The sequence below is a fragment of the Furipterus horrens genome, unplaced genomic scaffold, assembly GCF_987537825.1.
Source record: "Furipterus horrens unplaced genomic scaffold, mFurHor1.1.pri manual_scaffold_1, whole genome shotgun sequence".
Classification (NCBI taxonomy): Eukaryota; Metazoa; Chordata; class Mammalia; order Chiroptera; family Furipteridae; genus Furipterus; species Furipterus horrens.
The window spans coordinates 210,541,115-210,564,095 of record NW_028327171.1 but is presented as its reverse complement, the minus strand read 5'-3'; the positions used below and the strand labels follow the sequence as shown (position 1 = coordinate 210,564,095).

Below are 22,981 nucleotides of genomic sequence, written 5' to 3'. Positions count from 1 at the left end.
ATTTCTTAAATTGTTATTGGCCTAAAGCAATGCTTTTATTTTTTAGAATATTGCTCACATAACCAGGCACTTAAGTGAATCATCTTAGTACGAGTCTTCCAGATTGTTCTTTTGGATTTTCTATGTTTGTAATCATATTGTCTATAAGTAAAAAAGTCTCTTATCTTTTTTTAAAAAGCCCCCGACACCCAGAAGATTGTCAAGGCTATTAGGAGAGCTCAGCATAAACCACAAGGCCTCCTAGGCACCTGCCAGGAAAGGTATTTAAAATACAAAGAGTGACCTGTATTTTCATAGGTTCTATGTACCTATAAGCTAACATTGAATGCAAAGCGGCTTTTTGGAGGGATGGAGAGGAAAGGACAGCTGCGGAGAACCTCCAGGTGCCACTTGAAGTCCCGTTGGCCGCAGCTCTGCGGTTTCTGACCCGCTTCCTGTGGAAGCATCTTGCCCCGTGCCCACACTGTGCATATGTGCATCTTGGCCTGGGGCTTCCCTGCTGATGCCAAAGCATGAGATGCCCTGGGGGCCGGGGAGACACAGCCTGGAGGTGTTTTGGGTGGTGAGTCCCGACCTGTGGGAGCACGTCTTTGACCACGAGGAAGAGGAGCTGCTAGGTAAACGCTTGCCTCTTTCTCCCCTGGGACAGATCATCCTGAGACAGAGTTGCACAGCTTCTAGGAAGACTGTCCTCAGGGACTGAACAGGCGGTTGTCCTTGGCCTAGAAAACTTGATAATCGTCACTCCTCTGCCTCATGACTCTTGGCCCTGTCTCCCACTCTGCCACCTGTGGGGACACAGGGTAAAGCTTTGGTGCTCTTGCAAAGCAGTCATTCCACTGTCATTGTTTCCCAGGTGGCTGGTAAAATGGAATGCAAGCGGAACGATGACTCCTAAGATCTGCACAGGTTGACGGCCAAGCTCCAAGTAAGGTCCACTGCCTCTGATTTGCTCACATCTGTCACCGGGCAATGTACACAAAACGAGGCCCATTAGGCATCCTTACCTGGTGGTCCTGGAGGTCCCGGCAGCCCCGGAGGACCTGGTGAACCAGGACAACCTGGGGACCCGGGAGGCCCCACTGCACTCTTTCCCGGGGGTCCTCGCTCCCCTTTACTTCCTTTCATGCCTGGCGGTCCCGGGGCTCCTCTGAGACCAGGCATGGATGACCCTTGGAGAAAACAAAAAAATCATTGTATTACAGTTTAAGATTTTTTCATGATTAATATACGATTATTTTTCAATTGCAAAATGTGCTGTATTCTGATTGATGAAAGTTGCAACATTGAAAGATACAAAATAAAAAGGGACTATCTTCCTTTCTTCATCTGTGACCTTGTTAAATTAATGAGAGTACAGCAGAGCTCAGAACGCTCCGTTCCCACTTCAAGACCATTCACATCATTTATTACAAGAAACTGAAACAGAGTTTGGGAGGCACCGTGGTCTTTCTATTTAAAAGGACTTCATGAGGAATTTTTCAATATATGATGGTTTGCAGATTTTTAAATTAGAGACTCTAAGATGCCTGCTTTGTTGAATCCCAAAGAAGAAAGATAGGGAAGGGCGTTGGGGAGGAAGAGGCATTCCTGGGACAGAAGCCAGGCCTAGTGGTACAAAACCCATTTCACGTGTCTCTCCTAAGATGATGAGGGTGTGAGGAGGAGGGCAGCCTTGAATCTCTGCCTCAAAAACAGTTTAATTGTTAAAAAGAGAGACCTCACCAGCAAGGCGTTGAGAAACCGGTAAGCATAACATCTCAATATTTCTGATTATTGAGCAGAAGGATTTTGGCATCAGGGTAAATGCCTCTGACTGACACTGTTTTAGAGGTTTGTAATTTTCGCTCACTGGCTTCTCGAAGGAGCCTGTTCATGGCTTAGGGGCCTGGCAGGTAGAAAGAAGTCTTTCGTAATCTTTGGCTAGACCTCTAAAATATCCTTTGGCCTCATTGGAACTTCAAACTCGCTGTTGACAGTTGGGTGTATATTGTTTCATGCATATGCAAGTGCACATAATATTTATCCCCTCATCTACTTTTACAATGGAATTATACATGTAGTTCTGTAGCCTGCTTAATTATAATTCATTTTCTAAATTATGAAATACTTTAAATATACAACATGGTAGAAAGAAAAATATAATAATGGCAGGGCTTATAAAATGTTTGCTATTTTTTCCTGGTTTCCTTTCCTTTACGAAGTAATACATTATAGCATTATAGTTATAACTGAGGCCTCATGGAACCATCCTTGATTCTATTCTTCTTCCTTTCTCACGGATATTTCTACACTTTACAGAATTGCCTAGGTATCCATAAACAATATATTGTAAATTTTAAAATGTCACATAAAAAGTATAATCTATGAATTCTTATGCAACTTAAAAACTGTCCTTTTTAACTAACCGAACTACCATCAAACCATGGTTTTCTGTCCCTGTGCCTCCTCTGAGTCTCAAGGCTTTTGCTCATACCCCCAGTTGCCATCTTACACTTACAGCCACTGAGAAGTAAAAAAGAATGTTTCTGTCACACTCTGTGACAGCTTCTACTTCCTTCTTCACTGCAGGCCACAAAGTTCACATGTGAGACTTTGCAAACACTTCTATATTAGCTGATAGAAGACTTGTCTTATGTGACTAATGTAGACTTACGAGACAGCAGTGTATTTTACTTTTACTATCATCTCTATTGATACCCCGAGAAACACGCACATACCAGGCCTTCCAGGATCTCCAGGAGGGCCGCTGGGACCTACAAATAAATGACAAAGATATAAATACTCCCCTCTTCTCATTTTTTGAATTCTTGTGACAATATTATAATAATTAACAACAAATATGTTTCATACTTATCCTTCATTCTTCTACGGCTAAGTATTAGAAAACTTTACTTATTTAGACACACTGCAGAGAAGAAACTAATCTCAGATGTCTAATACCCAAAAGTGAATCACGCTGCCTTATCATTTTCAGATAGTTCAGCGGAAATTTGCTGAGGGCCTGCTCTGTGTCTGTACTTCGCTGGGATGGCTCAGACACAAGAGAACCAAACAGCTGACATTGTCAAGGATCTGCGGCTTGGCCTGCTGTCCCATCTCAGACTGCTTCTCGCTCTAACATTGCCTTAAAAACATTTCTAGCTATGTCTGTACGTATCTGTCCTTTTACTTAAACACACTGGGTATTTTTCCTCAAAGTAAAAATCTCCTTTGGAATCTCATTTAAGTCAATAATTTGCCTCGATCAGTGTTTCTCAATCCTGCTGCTGCACACTAGAATAATCTGAGGAGCTGTCACAATCCTCTAATTCCAGGGCGCTGCTCCTGACAATAAAATCAGAATCGCAGGAATGGGGCCTTGCTGTGGCCATGACTGAAGAAGTTTCAGGGGTTCTAGTGTGCACCCAGAGGTGAGAGCTGATGGCTTAGACCCTTCCACTCCTTCAAAAGGTATAGAATATAATTAAGTGTGTCTTTAAATGATGGTGCCAGAAATCAGGAAACCAGGGCTTCATCACCCTTTGTCACTATTGGTGCGGATTTGCTCAACTGCCAGCTATTCAGGTCTCCATTTCACATTTGTAATGCCACTGGGGTGACAGATTGCTCACACTCCCTTATCCTGGCCTCTGACCATGTGAGTGTCTGCCCACCAGACTTGAACTTCACGATGTCCTACACAAAGATATCTTAATTACCTTCCACGGTGTTTTTATACAGAAGTTTCACATGAAATTTTCAAGTGAAATTTCACAGGAAAATGTGAGATTTCATATAAAGCTTTGTATGGAAATATGAAAATTAGGAGACACCAAAAATACCACCATCCATGAAAATTAAGAGAATTCCCTTCTCCCCTGCGAATTCTAAGTCTATAAGCACATGTGTTTTACCTTGGAAGAAAGGCAGAAATGATCAGCAAATGCTTTAGGAGGAAAATGTATTCTCACCCTGTGGGCCACGAGCTCCTTTGGGCCCTGGAAGGCCTGGAATTCCCTCATCTCCCTTTTCCTGGTATGCATCATAATATTCTGTCTTAAAGGAAAGAGAAAGGGAGAAAGAAAAAGAATAGCTATTTATGGATATTCACCAAATGCAAGTACTTCGATTCCCTCCCCCTCAATTCATAGGCTTATGTGTTAGCACAAAAATGATAAGTTAGGCATCGTCGTCGTCGGCAGCCGTTCGTCTCGAGACGAAGTTAGGTATATAGGATGAGTAAATCTAAAGATAGAAGTTGATGCCTCTGGTATGGCATCATATATTTCATGGACTTTCAGTTAAAAATACATTTTATGATGTGACCCAGCTCACAAACTGTCATTTGTATATGCACATGTATGCACATGGGTCTGCTGCATGGGCAACAGCAGACCCTCCATATCACCCTGCCCAGGCTCTGTAGCTTCAGCTTCACTGGAGAGGACACTCCAGCATCATCGCAAGATGTCGATTTAACACGGGAGGAGACAGATACCGTGTCACTCCCGAGTCGGACTGCACAGTCATTCTCGGCGGTGCAGATAGACTCTTAAGAAGCTACACCATTGTCTCTCGAGACGGGCGGCTGCCGACATGTATGCACATAGACATATCTGTGTCTGTGTGACTATGTACACAGAAATTAAAGTTTCACAAAATAGTAACTTACTTTATGACATACAATCAACTCTGGTATTTTTTACTCTGTTCTATTTCACTTTTATAAAATGCTCACCCTGATGCACTGAATTTATTTTTGAGTACATTGAGGGCTACACATCAAAAAATAGTCTATTGATTATTTCTTTAAATTTCAGGACACCATTGACTTACAATAATTAAGGACTATTGTTTCTGATGTATCCCATGGACCTACTTCCTGTCTCCTTAACCATCTACTTCCTAAGCAGAACTTCCTCTGAAGTTTGTAGATGCTGCAGAGTTATATAGACTCAAGCATAAGGAAACACACAGTAAGCCAGCATGCTTAGAATTCCTCTAAAGTGCAACTAGAAAAGTAGGTCTCACTTAGAATTCAGTACAGTTATCTTGAAGGAAAGAAATGAAAAAATCAAAGTTTTTCTTTTAAATAACCCTATTTCCTTTTGTCATATTTTGCATAGGGCCAACTACTTTGTTGACTTGTTTAAAGATGAGATAACAAGAGCTTTGTGGTTAAGCAATAAGTATAAAATCACACAAAAAAGAATTCCTAATAATAACAATAATAATAATGTAATAATCTCCACCATAAAATCCATAGTGATCTTTGTGCACCTGCCGAGTACTGGCTGAGTGCCTTCACCAAATAGCCCACTTCATCTTCCCAGCAACGCTACAGAAGTGTTTTGGAACTAGTGACACTCGTGTCATTTGCTTGTAGGGTAAAGACGTAGATTTCCAGGACCCTCGTCCAGTTACTGAGTTACATTACTTGGCCTGAGGGGTCTGAGAATTGCATTTATCATAGGACACCCTGCCCCCATCGCCACAGATTGTTCCGTCAAACCTACACAGTCAAAATACGGCAGCCCTGCTCAGCCCACGGCATGTAAGAACTGCTGTCTTTTGAGATAGAAGAGAAACAGATACCAAATCTCAGAGCCAGGGTCCTTTTGATTCCCCTCCTTAAGCTGTAGAGTCACAGAATTTAGAAAGTGGCCACCCTGCAGTCAGGGGCTGACAGCCCCCTGACCCATGTCCTCACTGGAGAGGGGTGGCCGCCTGCCGAGAAGGAGCTCGCGCCGGGGTCAGCGGAGTCTGCCAGCCCTGCAGCAAAGCCACGGCTGAGCTTCTGCTGCACAGAGGTACAGGAATTGTCAGAATCAGCTGGCGGGGGTGGAGCTGGCTCCCTCACCCCTGGTGGCCGTCTGTCCCCCTACTCTACTGAGGACACAGGATCACCTTGGACCAGGTCTGATTAGACAAAGGTTTCCTTCCTCTGCACAGCCCAGCATGGGCCTTACTAGAGCATTCCAAAGACCAAATAGGACCAAGTAGAAATATTTGCCCATTGTCAAAAGGACATGTAATGACAGCAGCAATTTCTTTTTGCCCTGGTTTAATAAAATGGTAAATATTATAATCCCTATTGTAAGCATTAATGAGAGATCCTGATTCAAAATTTCCTTGATATTTGGAAGGACTTGATCAAATAGGACGCTGACATTGTCTTTAATTACACTTACTGGACCACGAAATCCTGGAGGGCCGATGTCCCCTTTCAACCCCTAGGGTGAAAGACAGTTACAAATTATGAGCACATCCATCAAAAGTATTTATGCATTTGGTATACCTAAAAAGCAAGATGCTCAGTTAAGTCAATGTGACTTTAATGTAATGCACAAACCAAGTTACAGCGTGAGGGACACTGACTTTAGATTATCCTCTGGGAGGGCTAGGACAAGAGTCCCAGCAACAAGGTCCCGCAGAAGAAAGTCGTTGTTCTGGTGGCTCCCCAGGTTTCTCCCACACCACCACCTTCAGAGCATATTCACCTGCATTCCACACGTCCGAGTTCTCGCCCAGATTAGAGGTACAGAATCACCAGGCTCTGGGTTGGAAGCAGTTCCCAGAGTCCCAGCTACAAACAATCCCCTTTATTACCTACTCAAGAGGGCATTTCAGAATTCCACTGGAAGTGGTATCAATATAGGATAAACATTGAAGTTACACAGATGCCTACATATGAAAATTATCTGAGTATGTCTGTAACAGGTTGGTCCTGAGTCAGCCAGCTTCTACTACATAGAACAAGGGGAATATCTTTCCCAGAAGGCAGTCCTCTATGTATTTGAGCAAAACACTTTCTTCTTAACTAAAACTTTCTTCTTAAACGTACTAAGGTATTTTAATGAAGTTTGATCGCAATTTCTTACACCTCGTTCCAGGGTGTGGAGGAAAAAGAGCGAGCGCAACCCAGCCCGTTGGAAAAAGCCGCAGACGGGATGTGAGGAAGGGGATTACCTTAATTCCGTCTTCACCCATTAACCCGGGCCGGCCCCTGCTGCCTTTGGCTCCCTACAGAACAGAGCAAAGAGAATTGGCCAGAAGATACATGCATTGATTCCTTCTGTTAGAAGCGGAAAAGTTTGAACTCCCTTTTGAAAAATAAAATGTGTTCAGTTGATCTCTTTTCACGGTGTAAAACTATGATTCTCAAATGTAATTAAAAAAAAAAAAACGATAGGCTTTTGTTTAGTTTATAACTACGCAGTTATAATAGGACCGACAAGCTCACTACGCTGAGAGGCAAGCCATGCCTTTACCTCAGTGCCAGGGAACCCGGGGGCACCGTCTTTTCCAGGCTTCCCCTAAAACGAAAACAAAACAGACACATGCACTCTAATAAACATGGATCACTTTAATCAACACGGAAAACTTAAATGATACAATCATCTCCTCTTGCCCTCAGGCAGGAAAGCCAGACTGAGGCTGCCCACCCAGGTATGAGGAGGAGACTGTTATTAATCACAGAACACACAAAGATCTCCTCTTGCAGGTAATGCAGAAGCCGGTCGGAATGGGAAACCAGGGAGGGTCCAAGGAGGAGAGAGGAAATTAAGAGCTATGCTTAAATTCGAGTTGCCACTGTCCATCCAAGTTTGGAAGGAAAATCAAGGAAGCACTGAGCTGAGAAGTGGACAAGCAAACTCAGAAAGTAGAAAGTGTCACAGTTAATATGTGTACATAAAATGTTGGCAGTTACATGAACTCCTGATGTGCCTATGTTTAAACATATGTATAAAAATATGTTGCAGTCTCCAAACATACAGGGCTTTTGGATGAACTGTTATGGTTATTTACCCTCCAGGATAAAATTAAAAATCATATTGGTTGAATACTTTCTCTAAAAAAACATATTTTTCCCAGTATATAATTTTCAGAGTTTAAAAATAATATGTGTGTTTAAGTCTTTCCAAAATAGAACAGGGTAGGAGAGAGGGCCCCTGCTGCTTTGTCTTCTCGGCACCCCACTTCTTGTCACAGTGCACCCCGTTTCCTTTGGGAAGTCATCCTCCCCTCTCAGTGTGGTTCTGATGGGGCTCTCAGTCGCAGAGGCCCCATGTCCCAGTGGCCTGGCCAATTATGGTACCTCTTCCTGCTGGACACAGTCACTTTTCCAGAATGAGGCACATGACCAAAGCTGGGCCAATCACAATGATTCTGTGGGATTTTATATATGGACACAGGGAGACACACCCTCTCCTTGGGTGCTATTAACCTAAAATTGCCCGTTGCTACCTCTCGCTCTTTCTCCCCATCACCCCCATGTGAAAGTCATCTGGCAAAGGAGAGAATGAGGTGAGCACACCCAGCGGAGCAGAAGAGGGATGGAGAGAGTCCTGCCCATATTATTGCAGGCTCTGAATCCTTGAAACCTGTCTGAGCCTTGAACTTCTCAGATATTTGAACAAATCAATTCCACTTCTCAAAACCTTTAAAATTAAAAAAAAAACAAAACCTAAGCTAGTTTGAGTTGGCCATCTTATGCTTTGCCATCTAAAGAGTCCTAAATGCTGATTAATATAATTTCCCAATTTACCTCTGGGCCAGGATCTCCACGGGCACCTTTTTCTGATCCATAAGAGTCTCCAGGGGGTCCCTGTATTAATGAGACATATCAAGTTTTATGAATTATTGAGTTTTGACTGATATTGATTTTTATTCACTTTTCCCTTCTGATTATTCTGCTATATCTAAAGAGGTTGAAATGACGGGTCATCTAAGAGGGAAATCTTACTTGTCAGTATTAATTAATTAAAAAACGGATGCTAACAAACCAGATGCTGAAAATAAATTCTAAGATGGGTGACATTGGGTCTATGTAAAACAGTGCAAGGATTTCAGCTAGCAGGGGCCATAAAACAATTCTAGTGTGTTCATGACCTCTGTGGTAAATTATTATTGGTCTTCAGCTAATATTAAGCTTTAAAGGTAGATCACACTTCAAAATGTTCACTAAGGTTTGACTTTGTGTGTCAAAGGAACAGCATGACTCTAAATGACTTACTGGGGGTCCCGGAGGTCCGGCTTCGCCCATGGCTCCCTGATCTCCTTTCTCCCCCCTCAGGTCCTGCCACAAACATAAGTTCAGGTTGTTACAAACACATCAGACATGACTTTACTGAATACACTTGGAAAAGCCCTCTGGCTGTTCAATATACTGAATTTACAAAATACTTATGTTCCTCCTGCGAACACAACACATTATCATTTTTCACATTTTGCATTTTATACCTGTGAACCCACCAAAACAACATACTTTTTTTTTTAAAAGGAAGCATCTTTTTGATCAAACTACATTAAACTAATTTAACTCCTGAATCAGCTTTCTATAAGCACAGTAAGATCATTTCCAATTTATTTTACATTCATGTTTAGTATATTGAAATTATCTGCATTGCAACCAATTATTTTCTGACTAAATGTTACAATGAGGATTTGATTTGTTAATCAAGTTTGTTTTTGCTTTTCCCATGTTTTATTAATTATATTTTTTCCAATGTGTGGTTTCCCTTCAGGGCATTTTTTTCAAACTCATTTTTCCTCCTGGGTTATATCTTCCAGATTAAGATTTTGTCAAGATAAGGTATTTTTTTCTATCAATTTAATCAATAAAGTTTTAAAGTTTTATTTTTGTTAATTACCTCTGGAAAATTCAGTTTTTTCCCTTCAGGTCAATTTTTTCCCCAACCTTCAATGCGAATTATTATTTTTGTCATATCAAATTTTACTGTTTTGTTTTAACCTCTGCTTTGAAAATTATCATTATCAAAAATATATTGGAGAGTGATGGCTAAGGGGTTTCTTTTTGGTGTGATGCAAATGTCCTAATTAAATGTAATAATTAATGTAAATGATGTAATAGTTGCAAAACTGTATGAATAAACTAAAAGCCATTGAATTGTACACTAAATAAGTCATTTTACAGTATGTGAATTATATCTAATAAAGCTGTTAAAAATTCATTCTTACTAAAACCCATAAATTGAATACCTTAAGAGGGTAAATTTTGTGGCATGTGAATTATATCTCAATTAAGCTACTATTTAAACACGATGAATTACAAGTTTATAAGAATGGTTTATGCTTATTTCTTAGTTAATCCATTACAAAATTGTTAGCTACCTCCTTGCTTCCCACGCACCCCCCCCCCACTGGCATTCCAGTATCAACCTAGTATCTAGGATTGCTGTGTTATACTGTGGTTCCCTTCTTCTGAGCATTTGATCCAGCTCCATACCCTGAAAGCCGATGTTAATGTCCAAGTAAAATTCCATAGTGTCCTTGGAGAGGGATGGGGAACCAATTGTCCTTGGCGTTACAATAGCGGGATAAAAATGTCTCAGGTAATTATGACACCCTTCCATCCATATCTTTAGGTTCTCACCATCCAATGGGCTCAGAGCTGCACACCCATTTTGTGATAATTTATTAAAAAATGCTTGCTGATTACCCACTCTGTGTTCGTGACAGTGAGAGGGGCTGAGAGGAAAGGGTGAGCAGAACTGGCCCTGGGCTCTCCCTTCCAGAATCTTGGAAGTTGCTTGCTTCAGATTTCACATTTTCTGGTTCATGAGTTAAAAAATAGGGAAGGAATAGAACTGAGAGGCTCGGTAGGGCAGAGGCAGCTGGGCTAAGCGGGGCTTGGATGACGGAACTGACAGGAAAGGTAAGGAAAATGGAAAGCTACAACCTTAGTGATGAAATGGAGGAGTTACCTACCGTTCTGTTGTCTGGGCCCGTCAGTGTGACAATCACAGTGCCTGGTAGTCCAGGGGGTCCCATCAATCCTTTCACACCCTGAAGGTAAATACACTTGAGAATTAAAGAATAAACCACATCACCTTTAATATATTTGAGATATCTACTTCCCCCTTTAATGCTTATGTAAGAAAACAGAGCAAATGAAAGAGACACAGCAAATGCATTCACTGCAGTGTGACCTACTGAATAAAATGTACAGCTAATTGCCATGGAATTTCAAGTATCTTGCCCACAAACAAGCCCCAGTATTTAAATTACCTGCTCTCCTTTTTGTCCGATCATGTTATCACCCATGTTACCCTTTAAGAAATACAAAACCAAATGATTTTTTTACAAAGGAATGTGAATACATTGTCTAAACCCTTTAAAGGTCCAATATTTGTAACTGAGCATTTATATTCTAATCCCACCACCACCAAGGTCACAAATGCCATTTTATTTCATCCTAGAATAATGTTATTATGTTACAATCCAAGTATTGCTGATATACAATATTATATGTTTCAGGTGTCCAACATTGTGATTCTCCATTTACACACCTTACGAAGTGATCACCAGGGTAAGTCTAGTCCCCGTCTGTCACTGTACAAAGTTATAATGTTTTTTACTGTTCCCTGGGCTGTACATCATATCTCCCTGTCTTACTTATTTTGTAATGAGAAGTTTGTACCTCATACACCCCTTTACCATCTCCACCCTCACCCCTCTGACAAACATGGGTTTGTTCTCTGTGTCTATGAGTCTGTTTTTGTTTTGTTTGGTTTGTTCATTTGTTTTTTTAGAATCCATCTATCAGTGAAATCCTGCAGCCTTTGTCTTTCTCTGACTTATTTCATGTAGCATAAAGCCCTCTAGGTCCATCCACGTTGTCACAAATGAAAAGACTTCATTCTTTTTTACTGATTAATACTATTTCATTTTCTCTCCTCTTCTCTCTCCACTCATCTATTGATGGACAGCTAGGATGCTTCCATGTCTTGGCTATTGTAAATAATGCTGCAATGAACGTGGGGTGCATATATTTTCTGATTTAGTGTTTTTGTTTTCTTTAGATAAATGCCCACAAATGGAATTGCTGAATCACATGGTAGTACTATTTTAAATTTTTTGAGGAACGTCCATACTGTTTTCCATAGTGGCTGCACCAACTTAACAGTCCCACCAACAATGCACAAGGGTCCCCACTTGTCCACATCCTCACCGACATTCGTTAGTTGCTGACTTCTTGATAATAGCTATTCTGACAGGCATGAGGTAGTAACTCGCTGTGGTTTTTATTTGCGTTTCCCTGATGGTTAGTGATAGTGTACATCTTTTCATCTTTGTATATGTCTCTTTGCCATCAGTACTATTTTCCTGGTGGGGTTTCAGCCTGGCTCAGCATCTCCTTACTTAAACTAATGAAGGGGATCAGAATATGTCCCCCCCAAATATACCACCTGAGCATAAGCATTTTGAGTTGAAGGCAATTTAGGAACAGAAAATGCAGAAAAAGTCTTCTATCCTCCTCTATCTGCCTAAAGAAGGTCTTTTTTTTTTTTTTCCCCTAAAGATGGTCTCAATTTCCCCCTGTAAGGCGTCATCCCTTCCCTCTCTGGTACCAGGAAGAGAAGGCAACTCTTATCAGTGGAGATGCACTGATTAAATCTGCATCAACAAACCCTGCTGGAATAACCTTTATCTTCTATTAGTTTCCCCCATTTATTTACTTGCCCACCCTTAGAAGGTCAACCCTTTTTCCTTTATACTGTTACTTCTCTGCAAATTTATCACCCCTTGTTAAAATGGTACACAAACTTCTTGGGATTTTCCTCTCTGTGCGTATGAAATAAACATTTTCCTGCCATTAATTTCTCTTTGTGAGGTTAATTTGCAGGGTCCTAGTCCCTGAAGCTAACAGAGTAGAGGAAAAATGTTTTTCCTCCCTGACACCAATAAACTGGCCTTTGTAAGAGTACCGTGCTTAATAAGTGCTTGAGTAGTCATCTTTTATTCACTACCATAAGATCAGAGGGGTTTCAGGAACTATCCCACTCTACAAACGTATAGGATAAAATGTTGGGTGATCAGTAGAATGATCAGAGATGAGGAATCTGTGGACTAGCAATCCCAGCCCTTCTTCTGGTAATGAGCTCCTTATGATTGGATTAAGACTCTGTCAGGGGTCATGTAACTGACGTGCGGGGAGAGGAGAGGAGAGGGAAGAGGCACAGAGCTGCCAGCCACACCCCTCCTTTCCCTGCTGGGGATCCTGGGGGGCATCCCTGTGTGGAATCAGGCCGAGTTTGGCTTTTACGTTGATGAGGATGTTCCAGCTGATAGAAAACAAGAACTATAATCTACCTTAAGTCCTGGAGGCCCCATGGCTCCTGGCAAGCCCTAAAAAAAGAAAAAAAAAAATCCACAAATTAATATGACAGTAGGAAACGTACCAAGCCAGAAAACTGTTTAAAATTTTTAGCTGTAATTCTTTCATTAGCTTTATGGCATCTGTCGCAATGGTGACTTCATACTCACCAAGAATCCCGGATGGCCAGGCGGCCCAGCAGGTCCGGGAAACCCTGGAAGTCCCGGCAAACCCTTCGAATTAAGAGATGAGAGAGTACATGTACTTGTCACCGAAGAACAATGTCCATTGATTAAGTGCATTAAGATACTTTAATAAAATCTGAGGAAGGTGATGCGTTCCATTTATGGCCCCAGTGAATTATAATACGTGCCGCAAGGAGTGTTGCCAAGGGTAACAGGCTGCCAGGACATTCTGATGGCCCTCTTTCCAGAAAAATGGCCAGAGTAGTTGCTTTACTGTAGAAAAAAAGTCACAATTTTTTGAAATTTTGCTTCTCTCTCTTTCTCTCTTTTTTGACCAAGCGGGATCCTACCTCGGGGCTCTCCACCTGCTCTCCCTCTGCCTGAATCTTCTTTCCCCGGCCATGAGTATGACTTACTTCCTCTCCCTTTTCTTATTTTGATTCAAATGTCACTCTTACCCTAGGCCTTCCCTGTACATCAAATCTAAAGCTGCAACTCCCGAACTCTGGCCAGACAGCTCAGTTTGTTAGAGCATCATCCCAATATGCCAAGATTGTGGGTTTGATACCTGGTCAGGGCACACAGAAGACGTAACCAATGAATGCATATGTAAGTGGAGCAACAAATCAATGTTTCTCTTTCTCTAAACATCAGTGAATAAAAACTTAAAAATATATATTAAAAATAAATAAAATAAAGCACTCTGGCTGTGGTGGCTCAGTGGACTGGGTGCTGGCCTGCAAACTGAAAGGTCTTTGGTTCAATTCCTGGTCAGGGCACATGCCTGGGTTGTGGGCCAGGTCCCTGGTGGGGGGTTGCAAGAGGCAACTGATTGTTTCTCTTGCACATTGATGTTTCTCTCTCTCTCTTCCTCCCTTCCCCGCTCTCTAAAAATAAATAAATAAACGAATAAATAAATAAATAAATAAATAAATAAATAATAAAGATGATGCTCTCCTCATCCAGACATTTTCTATACCCCATTCCTGCATTATTTTTCTCCTTGGCATTTATTACTATCCCACACACCATATACTTACTAATCTACCCCCCCCCCCCCAAGGCGGTTTGACGTTGTAGTCAACACTGGCAACTCCTGCGGCGCACCTGAACCCAAGCTGTATCGACTCCGTCTTTCCCTTGGACCCTTCAGCTGCGAAGAGAGGGGGGGTCTGCTGCATGGGCAACAGCAGACCCTCCATATCACCCTGCCCAGGCTCTGTAGCTTCAGCTTCACTGGAGAGGACACTCCAGCGTTATCGCAAGATGTCGATTCAACACGGGAGGAGACAGATACCGTGTCACTCCCGAGTCGGACTGCACAGCCATTCTCGGCGGTGCAGATAGACTCTTAAGAAGCTACACCATCGTCTCTCGAGACGGACGGCTGCCGCCGACCCCCCCCCCCCCCCACATCCTAGAATATAAACTCCACGAAGGCAAGAATTTTTTAAAACTATTTTTTGGCTGATTTGTGCACTGTAGTACCCTAGAGTCTAGAAGAATCCATGGCAAGTAACTGGCATGCAACAAATATTTCTTGCATAAATGAATGTCCCACGGTTCTAGCTTCAGTGGTAGCACGATACAGCACACAGCTGACACTTCGTACATATTTAAGGGCTACATCCATGCCCAGACTGTTACCGTCTTCTCTTACCAGATCCCCTGCCTCAGCCTCTGACCCTTAGTGTTTCCTAAGTAAAAGCCCAAGAGCCTTGACATTCTGTATCTTTTCTCAGTGGCTCCTAATTCCATCCTTCTGCAGTTCCACAGCTGGTCAGCAGTTGGCACGGCTCCCCGGGTAGGAGTTCAGCCACCTTAACTGAAACTCTTTGCCTTACTTGGACAACTGCTAATCTCCACTCAGGAATTTCTGCATATACCTCTGAACTAAGTTAATATATTTCTGGTTAATTAATCTGAAAGTTGGTTCTTGTGACTTAGGTCTACCAGAAGATCCTTTTGAATCACCTAGGAGAACATCCCCGCCCCCCTCAATAGTTCTGTTTCTTGGTGGCCATTCTGGATTCCCTCAGGCTCCATGGACAGAGATCAGAAAGCAAACTATTCAGCAGAGAAAGATGTGTTTAAGTAAAACCCTGTTATTTACTATCATGCAAATTTTACAATAAAGCTGTTACTTAACATTATAATTTTAAGTCGTGTTCAGTGTATGATACAAACCTAGCCTTGATTTTAACAATACAGAGTAAGTGGAAGCTAACTCTTCCTCAAAGATTCTACCCTAGATTTAGGAAAGCTTGGGGCACTGAGGCTTAAGAAGAGATGAAAAGACATGAGTACAAATCACCTTTTTACATTGGCTTCATTTAGTTTCTTATCATAAGGTGAATGTTTTACAATGAAATGAGATGGATATGTAAATAGAAGACATGAATGTTATATTTAAAACATTCCTAGGAGTGTGAGAAAGAGATACAGGTAGAAAGAGAGAGGAGAGAGTGAAAGGGAGGAGAAAAAGGAGACAGAACAAAAGAAGAGGAAGAAGAAGAGAAAGAAGAAAAAGGAGAAGAGGAAGAAGAAGAAGAAGAGAAAGAAGAAAAAGGAGAAGAAGAAGAAGAAGAAGAAGAAGAAGAAGAAGAAGAAGAAGAAGAAGAAGAAGAAGAAGAAGAAGAAAGAAGGAGAAGAAGGAGGAGGAGAAGGCAGAGAGGGAGAGAGAGAAGAAGGCAGAAAGAGAAAAGACACACGGAGAGGTAAAAACAGAGCTGGAGGCGGTGAGAATGGTAAGACTCTTCTCTGAAGTTCTTGTACCTGTAATCCTGGAGCTCCTGGCAACCCGGGATCACCTTTTCCATCAAATTCTATACTTTTTCCTTCCGCAGGAGCACCCTTGAAAATAAAGTTCATCAAACGTAATACATGTGATATCTTCAAACTGCCTTTAAATGTTTATTCAAGGTCATGCAGCTTCAAGGATAAAAGTGCTTTCCAGTGTGAATGAAAAAAGGACTCTGCAATAAACCTGACAAGCTCAGAGGGCCACATGGCAGGCCTGACATGTCAGTGACCAAAAGGAACCACACAGGATGGTCTGAAAACAGATTCTGAACTGGGCAAGTCATGGTGAGTAGTCACACCCTGGGTCTACAGTTTCCTTAGCAAAGGTCAAGCTTAATCTTAAGTGAGCCTTTTCCCCTGTTCTTATGCATCAAGGATAATATACCTTCGAAATATCAGAGTCCTTGTCTTTTCTAGACCCATCAGGACACACTTGTAGGCATCAGAGCACGAGACCCCAGAACCTCTCACTGTATCTTGTTCCCTGTGTGCAGTGCTATGTGCTGGAAATGTCAGCTACCCTGTGCCCACCCATGTGAAATAAGTATCTGCTTCTCCACTTTGCTAGAGATCTCCCCACTTTGTTTTCTCCCACCTCCTTAATCTACTGGCAGTGGATTTCATGTACCTTCCTTACGTTTCCTCCTTGGATTCTAAATTCAGAAGAGGAACTGCAAATTTTCCTTCTCTGCAGCATTTTCTTAATCGTTCGAGAGCTTGCTTTTGGGCATGTCCTCAAAAATTTGGCTCAGATAAGCTCTCATAAAGCTTTTCTATAGGTTTGGATGTTCTTTTCTTGACACCAGGGTATATGCTTCGAGAAATGGTTTAGCATCCTGCAGTTATTCCATTTTGGAGGACTCAAAGCATTTTCATATTTTCTACAATTAACAGTTTACTGTGGAAGGAAGGAAGAAAGATACAAGGAGGATGAAGCCTTTCCCAAGATGCCAGAATTAGCGGCCACTCCTGATCTGAAATGTGGGCCCTGGCCACGAGGTCGGCTCTTTTCTCCTAGACTCTATTTCCTTAAAGGATGAAACAAAACTTGTGTTTTTAAAAGACATATTTATGACAAGAGATAGAAGATCTTGATCAACAGAAATAAATATCATGTCCCAATTATTACGGTTTCTGGATTAATGATGAAATCTCATTTGTATTTATTTATATCTTATTATTTAATAGAAGTCCCTTTCATATGTACAATTACAGATTTTCAGTAATAATATGCCACAAATGACTTACCTTTTCTCCTTTTAAACCAACAGCACCCTAGGAAAAGCAGCAGCATATTAATAACTAGACAGAAATTAATTAAACAACATCCTACTTCTCTCTGCTACTCTGCTTTCTCCCTCCGCCATGTACTTCCTGCTGGCTTTAAAACACACTCACGTCACTTGTGTTTAAATACAGTCTCCCCTAAATCTCCTCTTCCCCCCACTGTGCTGCCCAGTCTCCTCTTCATGCCCCCTGCACACTTCTGTTCATCTCCCACTCATTCTTCAGTCCCACGCCTGCCCCCTGCCTCTCGCCATCCTGGGAGTCTCCCTTGCTAAGGCGTGCCATGACTTTGACATTGCTCGAGCCAACGACAGAAACGTCAGTTTTCATCTTCCTGGACTTCAGAGCAGCAGCAGGCAGCTGACTGCCTCTCTTCTCTAGTGAAACCTGACTTGTCTGGGCTTCCACGATCCATGCCCTCGGTTGCCTTCTACCACAAGGCCCACTCCTCCTTTCCAGGCTCATTCTCCTTGACCTAGACATGAAGTCTTGGCTCTGAGTCTGCTCCTCTGCACTTCCATTCCCTGAGTCACCCCCTACCAGTCTCTCCTCTGCCTATTACAGAGCTCCACCGTATGCCTTTGAAGCAAAAAAAAAAAAGGCTCAAAGGGAAAATCTGAACTCCTAAGCCATTGGTTCAGTCAAATGTTTACTACTGGCGGCCCCAGACATCCCCCCATGATGGATCTCAGTATATGGTCCTTCTGGAATAAACCACTTCCATTTTACTTTATGTTTTTGACGGGGAGTTAGAAATGCTGACCTACCGGGACCCCTGGGTAGCCTGGTGTCCCTGGGAATCCAGGAAACCCTTGGTCACCCTGGAAGATAGAACATATAAAGCTTGTCATTCTTCTTAGCTGTTCTAAAACAGTCTGTTGAGCTATTTTCTGTTTCTCTCTTCCAACGCTGCAGTGGTATATCTAGGCAATGCAGTTAAGTTCCTTATGGCTACCGACTCATGAGGCTGAAGGCCAGGAAACCATGATCTTAACTGGATACAAGATTAGAATCCACTGTTTCTCAAACTGTGCATAAATGGCAAAAGTCAAATTGTGCAAAAACTTTTAAATTGATGTTTCCTTGAAACCTCAGTTAACCTGCTCTCTCTTGGTCACCATTCTGCAGAAGAGGAAGGTGTACTCAGGAAACAAAAAAGGTGATTGAATTTCAGAAAAGCTCAGTCCTTTTCCAAAGACATATTTTGCATTCCAGGCTTGAGCTTCTGACATATATACACTCACAATCTCAGATACAAATAACCGGTTATCTTTCTGTGAGAAGAGAGGAGAGCACTTTCTCAAAAGACAATGAGGAACCAAGGCATGGCGAGAAAGAAAATAGGCAGGTCCCTGGTTCACACGTCACATGTCTCCTCTGAACACGCGTACCACTGGTTCTGGCTAAAAGAACCGTTCGAGGAAAGTCTATCTGATGCCATTGCTACTTTGTTTTGATTGATTCATCAGCAAAACATTTACTAATCACCTCCTGTGTAAGAAGTACATACCTTAGAGCCATTGCACCCTGGTAGACCAGCAAGACCAGGAGGTCCAGGATAGCCTGGGATGCCCTGGAAACAGAGCAAGTCTCAAAAAGAACACATACCAACCAGGCCCTGGGACCAGGTGGAGACAGTAAGGAAGCCAAGGCGAGGGAAAAGAGAGGCTCATTTAGATAGTTATTGAAATATAACTCGTTACCTAAATAATGAAGTGGTAAATGCAGTCATTTTAGAAAATAATTTAAACAAAAATTATAGCTAATACCATGTGTTAATTAAAACCAAGAATTATCACGTGAAATACAGATATTTTAAATAAAACAAAAGGCCTTTCTATGTAACATGAAATCCCTTAACATGCTGTTTGAAATGAGGGACAGGAAAGGAAAAAGAAGAGGGAACTGTGCACAGAGGTAACTATTCTATAATTAATTAAATGCTATTAAACAGTTGTTCCATTCTGTTCTATTCTATGCTGTTCTTCTGTTCTAGTCTGTGGTTCTATTCACCTATTCTATCCTGTCCTGTCTTATTCTAGTTTTTCAGGCAATACGATTTGATTTGTATGACCTACCATCCTGTACTCCAACCTATTATGTGATTCTACCATGCCATTTTCATCATGTAATGAATTTATCAACATCTATGTCCTTGTGCTATTGATTTAACACCTTTACTTAAATGAGCTTACTTTTTATTTTTTCAGTTACACACTTTTTCCCATTACTTACTGGAAGTCCAGGAGGACCTGAAAATCCTGGTAATCCAGTTATTCCCTAAAGACATAGAAAAGGGGGTGGGTGGCAAGGAAAACACTTATAGAATGTTCAACTTATAAACAAAAAATTACCTACCATTTCCATAACCCCATTCTGCAGCTATAATTGGAAATGACTAAACACTATTTGAAACAAACATGCACAAAAAATTGACAACCTTTTGTAAATCTTACATTTCTATTCATTTAAAAAAGAGATGAGTAAGAATGTTTTCGACTTTTGGGGGGTAGACTTTCAAGATATAATTTGACTACAGTACAGTGCTCCAATCTTCCATGAAAACCAACATGTGCATATATACACATTGGTGTTATCACCACCCCGTCCAGACACAGACCATCATTCCGGATGGGTCCTTCATGCTTTTCCCATCAATTAATACCAACCCCATATAGTCACCACTATTTTGATTTCCACCATTATAGATTAATTTTACCTGCTCTTAAACTTCATCTACAGAAGTACACCATACACAATGTACTCCTTTGTGACATTTGTATAACTTCTACCGTGCAGAGTTTTTTTTTTTTTTTTTTTTTTTTTTTTTTTTTTTTTAAAGAATTCATCAGACAATCAGGGTGGATGGGTTGGACTACTCACCCTTACACCTTTGGGACCAGTGAGTCCTGGAAGTCCTGGAGAGCCCTAGATCCAAGCGGAGAAACAGAAGTGAACACCAAGAAAATCATGTGGCATCAATCAATCAATCAATCAATCAATAAATAAACGGAAGCTCTCAGTTTTCTTGACATGCCAGGGTTGCCCTTGTGATTATTTCATCATTAACATGGTGCAGCTATTTGCTCTTTTCATTGGAGCTAAGATATTTATCAGTAAAGACGAAGACAATTGCATTCAAACTGTTGCTACTCAAAGTACTGGTCTAACATGAGAATCATCTGCGAGCATGTGAGAAAAGCAGAATCTCAGGTCCCCCGCCTCCCAGACTTATTGATTCCACATCTGCATTTCAACAAGAAGCAATGATGAGTCCTGTTCACATTAATGTCTGAAAGTTCTGCTGTAAAATCCCCAGTGAGCCAGACAGCTGCTGAGGTCTGATAAGAGAAATACTTTCTTAAACAGACGTACCTGCCAGATAACTAAACAGCAAAGTAAGGACCGCCTGAACCAGAGATAAACTTGCTTTGGGCACGTAATGAACACAGTTTTGAGGCCCTGTTTCTTAGAGAACGATAACCTTAAATGGACACAATTTTAACTAGGCTCCTGGGTGTGAAAGTTCTATTGTCCAAAAGCTGTTTTCATCATTCCTGAGAGTTTCAGGATGTTTTCATATTTTCGTCTATTTGAGGAGAGCGTTGTCACAGAGTCTTCTGAGAGAGGATTGTCAAGGCCCAAGGCAGCCTTTTCTGGCCAAGGTGAAATTCCTGGCCGTGTGACTATGTCCTCTCCTCAGCAGGGTGCTCCGTGTGCTTGCAGAAGACGGAAGAGGGCCTCACAGGCTTTACTTCCCTGTGGTAACTATTCTTATGCAAAAAGCAATAAGTAAAAGTATGATAGGAAGTCTATAAAGTTGAAAAACCTCTCGGTCAGGTTTTGGTATTCTTTGGCCTGGATCAAACGATCTTTGGGGCAACACCTATAAGACAGGCTTTCAAACATGCACGCCATGCCAGCATGGTGCCCAGGCGTTCTGGCCCAGCTTCACGAAATCCCTGCGCATCGTTTAACTGAGACTGAGCGCCTTGTGCCCGCAGCTTTCATTTTAATTTCCTGCTGGCGTCGCTGAAGAAATACGGAAAGAAACAAGGAGAGCGGGCTGCAGGGCACAAAACAGAACAGAACGGAAGGAGTCGGTATTCAGCGGCTCGGAAGTACAGAGTTTATGCGGCAAAATCATCCTGCCAGGGAAAGGGAAGAGCATTTGAGGTCACACCCGGGAGGAAGGCCCCGGAAGGTCTCTGAATTCAGACCCTGATTGTCCAGAATGCAAATGACTTTCTCGAAGTTCGGATCCTGAGGAGGGGAAATGGAGAAACAGAACGCATGCGTGAATGGGATAGACAGGGGAAGGTCAGTTTCGGGAAAACACCCCCCTCCGCACTTTGACTTGGAAACTGTCGGTGTGGGCTGGGCTTCTCTGGTGTCGTGAGTTTGATTCGGGCGTCATAGAAAAGCAGGTGGGAACTCGGATTTCGCTCCCTGTTGGCTGTGTACCCCAGGATGGATTACTTCAGTGCTCTGAGTGTCGGTTTCCTCATCCATAAAACGGAGATAATAATGAGAACTAGGCTAGGAGTCACGAGACTCATGATTTTGGGGACCGCTGTAAGGGGTACCATCAGGAATATATGGCCCAGTGCCGACACAGAGTAAATGTGCGGTAATATGGCCATGGATGACCATTTCCGTATTCTACTTATGAAATTCAAAGACTGTGTGGAGATCAATGATGATCGTCTCTCCTAATTTATGAGTTCGTTCATCCTTAGTGGGGGTGGGTAGTGAGAGGAGCAACTTTGTGAGTGTGTGAGAGCCCAGGCTCACATCTGGCTAATGCCCATGGCAGGAAAGAGCCATGGGAGGATCGAGTGGTTCTGAGCTCTTTAGCAAAGGCTCCAGGGCATTGATTTAAACAAAGCCCTTTGTGGCATCACAGACTTTAGAATAAAAATGTGGGATGAGTGTGAAGGGCAGTAGGCTCTAGTCAGAAGCTTAGAGTCCCTGATGTTGAAGGGATCAGTTAAGAAAGAGGAACTCAAGGACAGGAAGGGAAACAAGAAGAGAGTCAGAAAATGAGGGATTCCAGAAACAGACTGGGTTCCAAGGAGAAGAGTGATGTACTCTGTGATCGCTGACACAAAGCAGAGGGTTCAGGTCTGATAAAGACAAGCAAAGTGCCCACTGGCACTGGCCACTTGAAGTTGGCGGTTGATCTCTGTAGGAGTGAATAGGAAATGAACCATAGTCGGCATGTTCAACTATTTTTTAAGATGTTTGATAGATAAAGGAAAACCAGGGCAAGGACCCTGTCTTCGGTTATAGGACCCGAAAGGTCTAGAGGAGGTTTTATATTGATATGGGGGAAATGTTGGTATGTTTAGGACCAAGAGAGGGAAGTCAACATCAAAACGAAAGTTAGAACGTCTCAAGACAAAGGACATATTCTTGGAACAAGGTTAATCTTATAATCCCAGTGAGCAGGATACCGGTGGGGGGGTTGGTCCTGAAAGGAAGGTGAAAAGAAATCCTTTCTTGAAGAAGAAAAGAAGGTGGGCCAATGCAGGTGTAGCAGCTATGTAAATTAGGGAGGAGGAAAAAGCAGAATAGGGCACTTGAAGATTATTACCATCCTTTG

The 22,981-nt window shown here is 42.1% G+C and overlaps 1 protein-coding gene across 1 annotated transcript in view; it reads right to left on the bottom strand.

Annotated features, from left to right (window-relative positions):
- COL4A3 (collagen type IV alpha 3 chain) overlaps positions 1–22,981 on the bottom strand; it is a 70,848-nt gene that overhangs the window by 45,636 nt on the left and 2,231 nt on the right. The window contains exons 4-21 of the mRNA XM_090288430.1: positions 20,260–20,304; positions 19,612–19,656; positions 18,887–18,949; positions 18,144–18,197; positions 17,338–17,364; positions 16,063–16,140; positions 13,273–13,335; positions 13,099–13,134; positions 11,014–11,055; positions 10,714–10,791; positions 8,999–9,061; positions 8,531–8,590; positions 7,254–7,298; positions 6,952–7,005; positions 6,174–6,215; positions 3,954–4,038; positions 2,721–2,756; positions 1,008–1,172 (exon numbers count right to left, since the gene is read on the bottom strand). Coding sequence (XP_090144556.1) covers positions 1,008–1,172; positions 2,721–2,756; positions 3,954–4,038; positions 6,174–6,215; positions 6,952–7,005; positions 7,254–7,298; positions 8,531–8,590; positions 8,999–9,061; positions 10,714–10,791; positions 11,014–11,055; positions 13,099–13,134; positions 13,273–13,335; positions 16,063–16,140; positions 17,338–17,364; positions 18,144–18,197; positions 18,887–18,949; positions 19,612–19,656; positions 20,260–20,304 — 1,081 coding nt within the window. The remainder of the gene's footprint in view (positions 1–1,007; positions 1,173–2,720; positions 2,757–3,953; positions 4,039–6,173; positions 6,216–6,951; positions 7,006–7,253; positions 7,299–8,530; positions 8,591–8,998; positions 9,062–10,713; positions 10,792–11,013; positions 11,056–13,098; positions 13,135–13,272; positions 13,336–16,062; positions 16,141–17,337; positions 17,365–18,143; positions 18,198–18,886; positions 18,950–19,611; positions 19,657–20,259; positions 20,305–22,981) is intronic.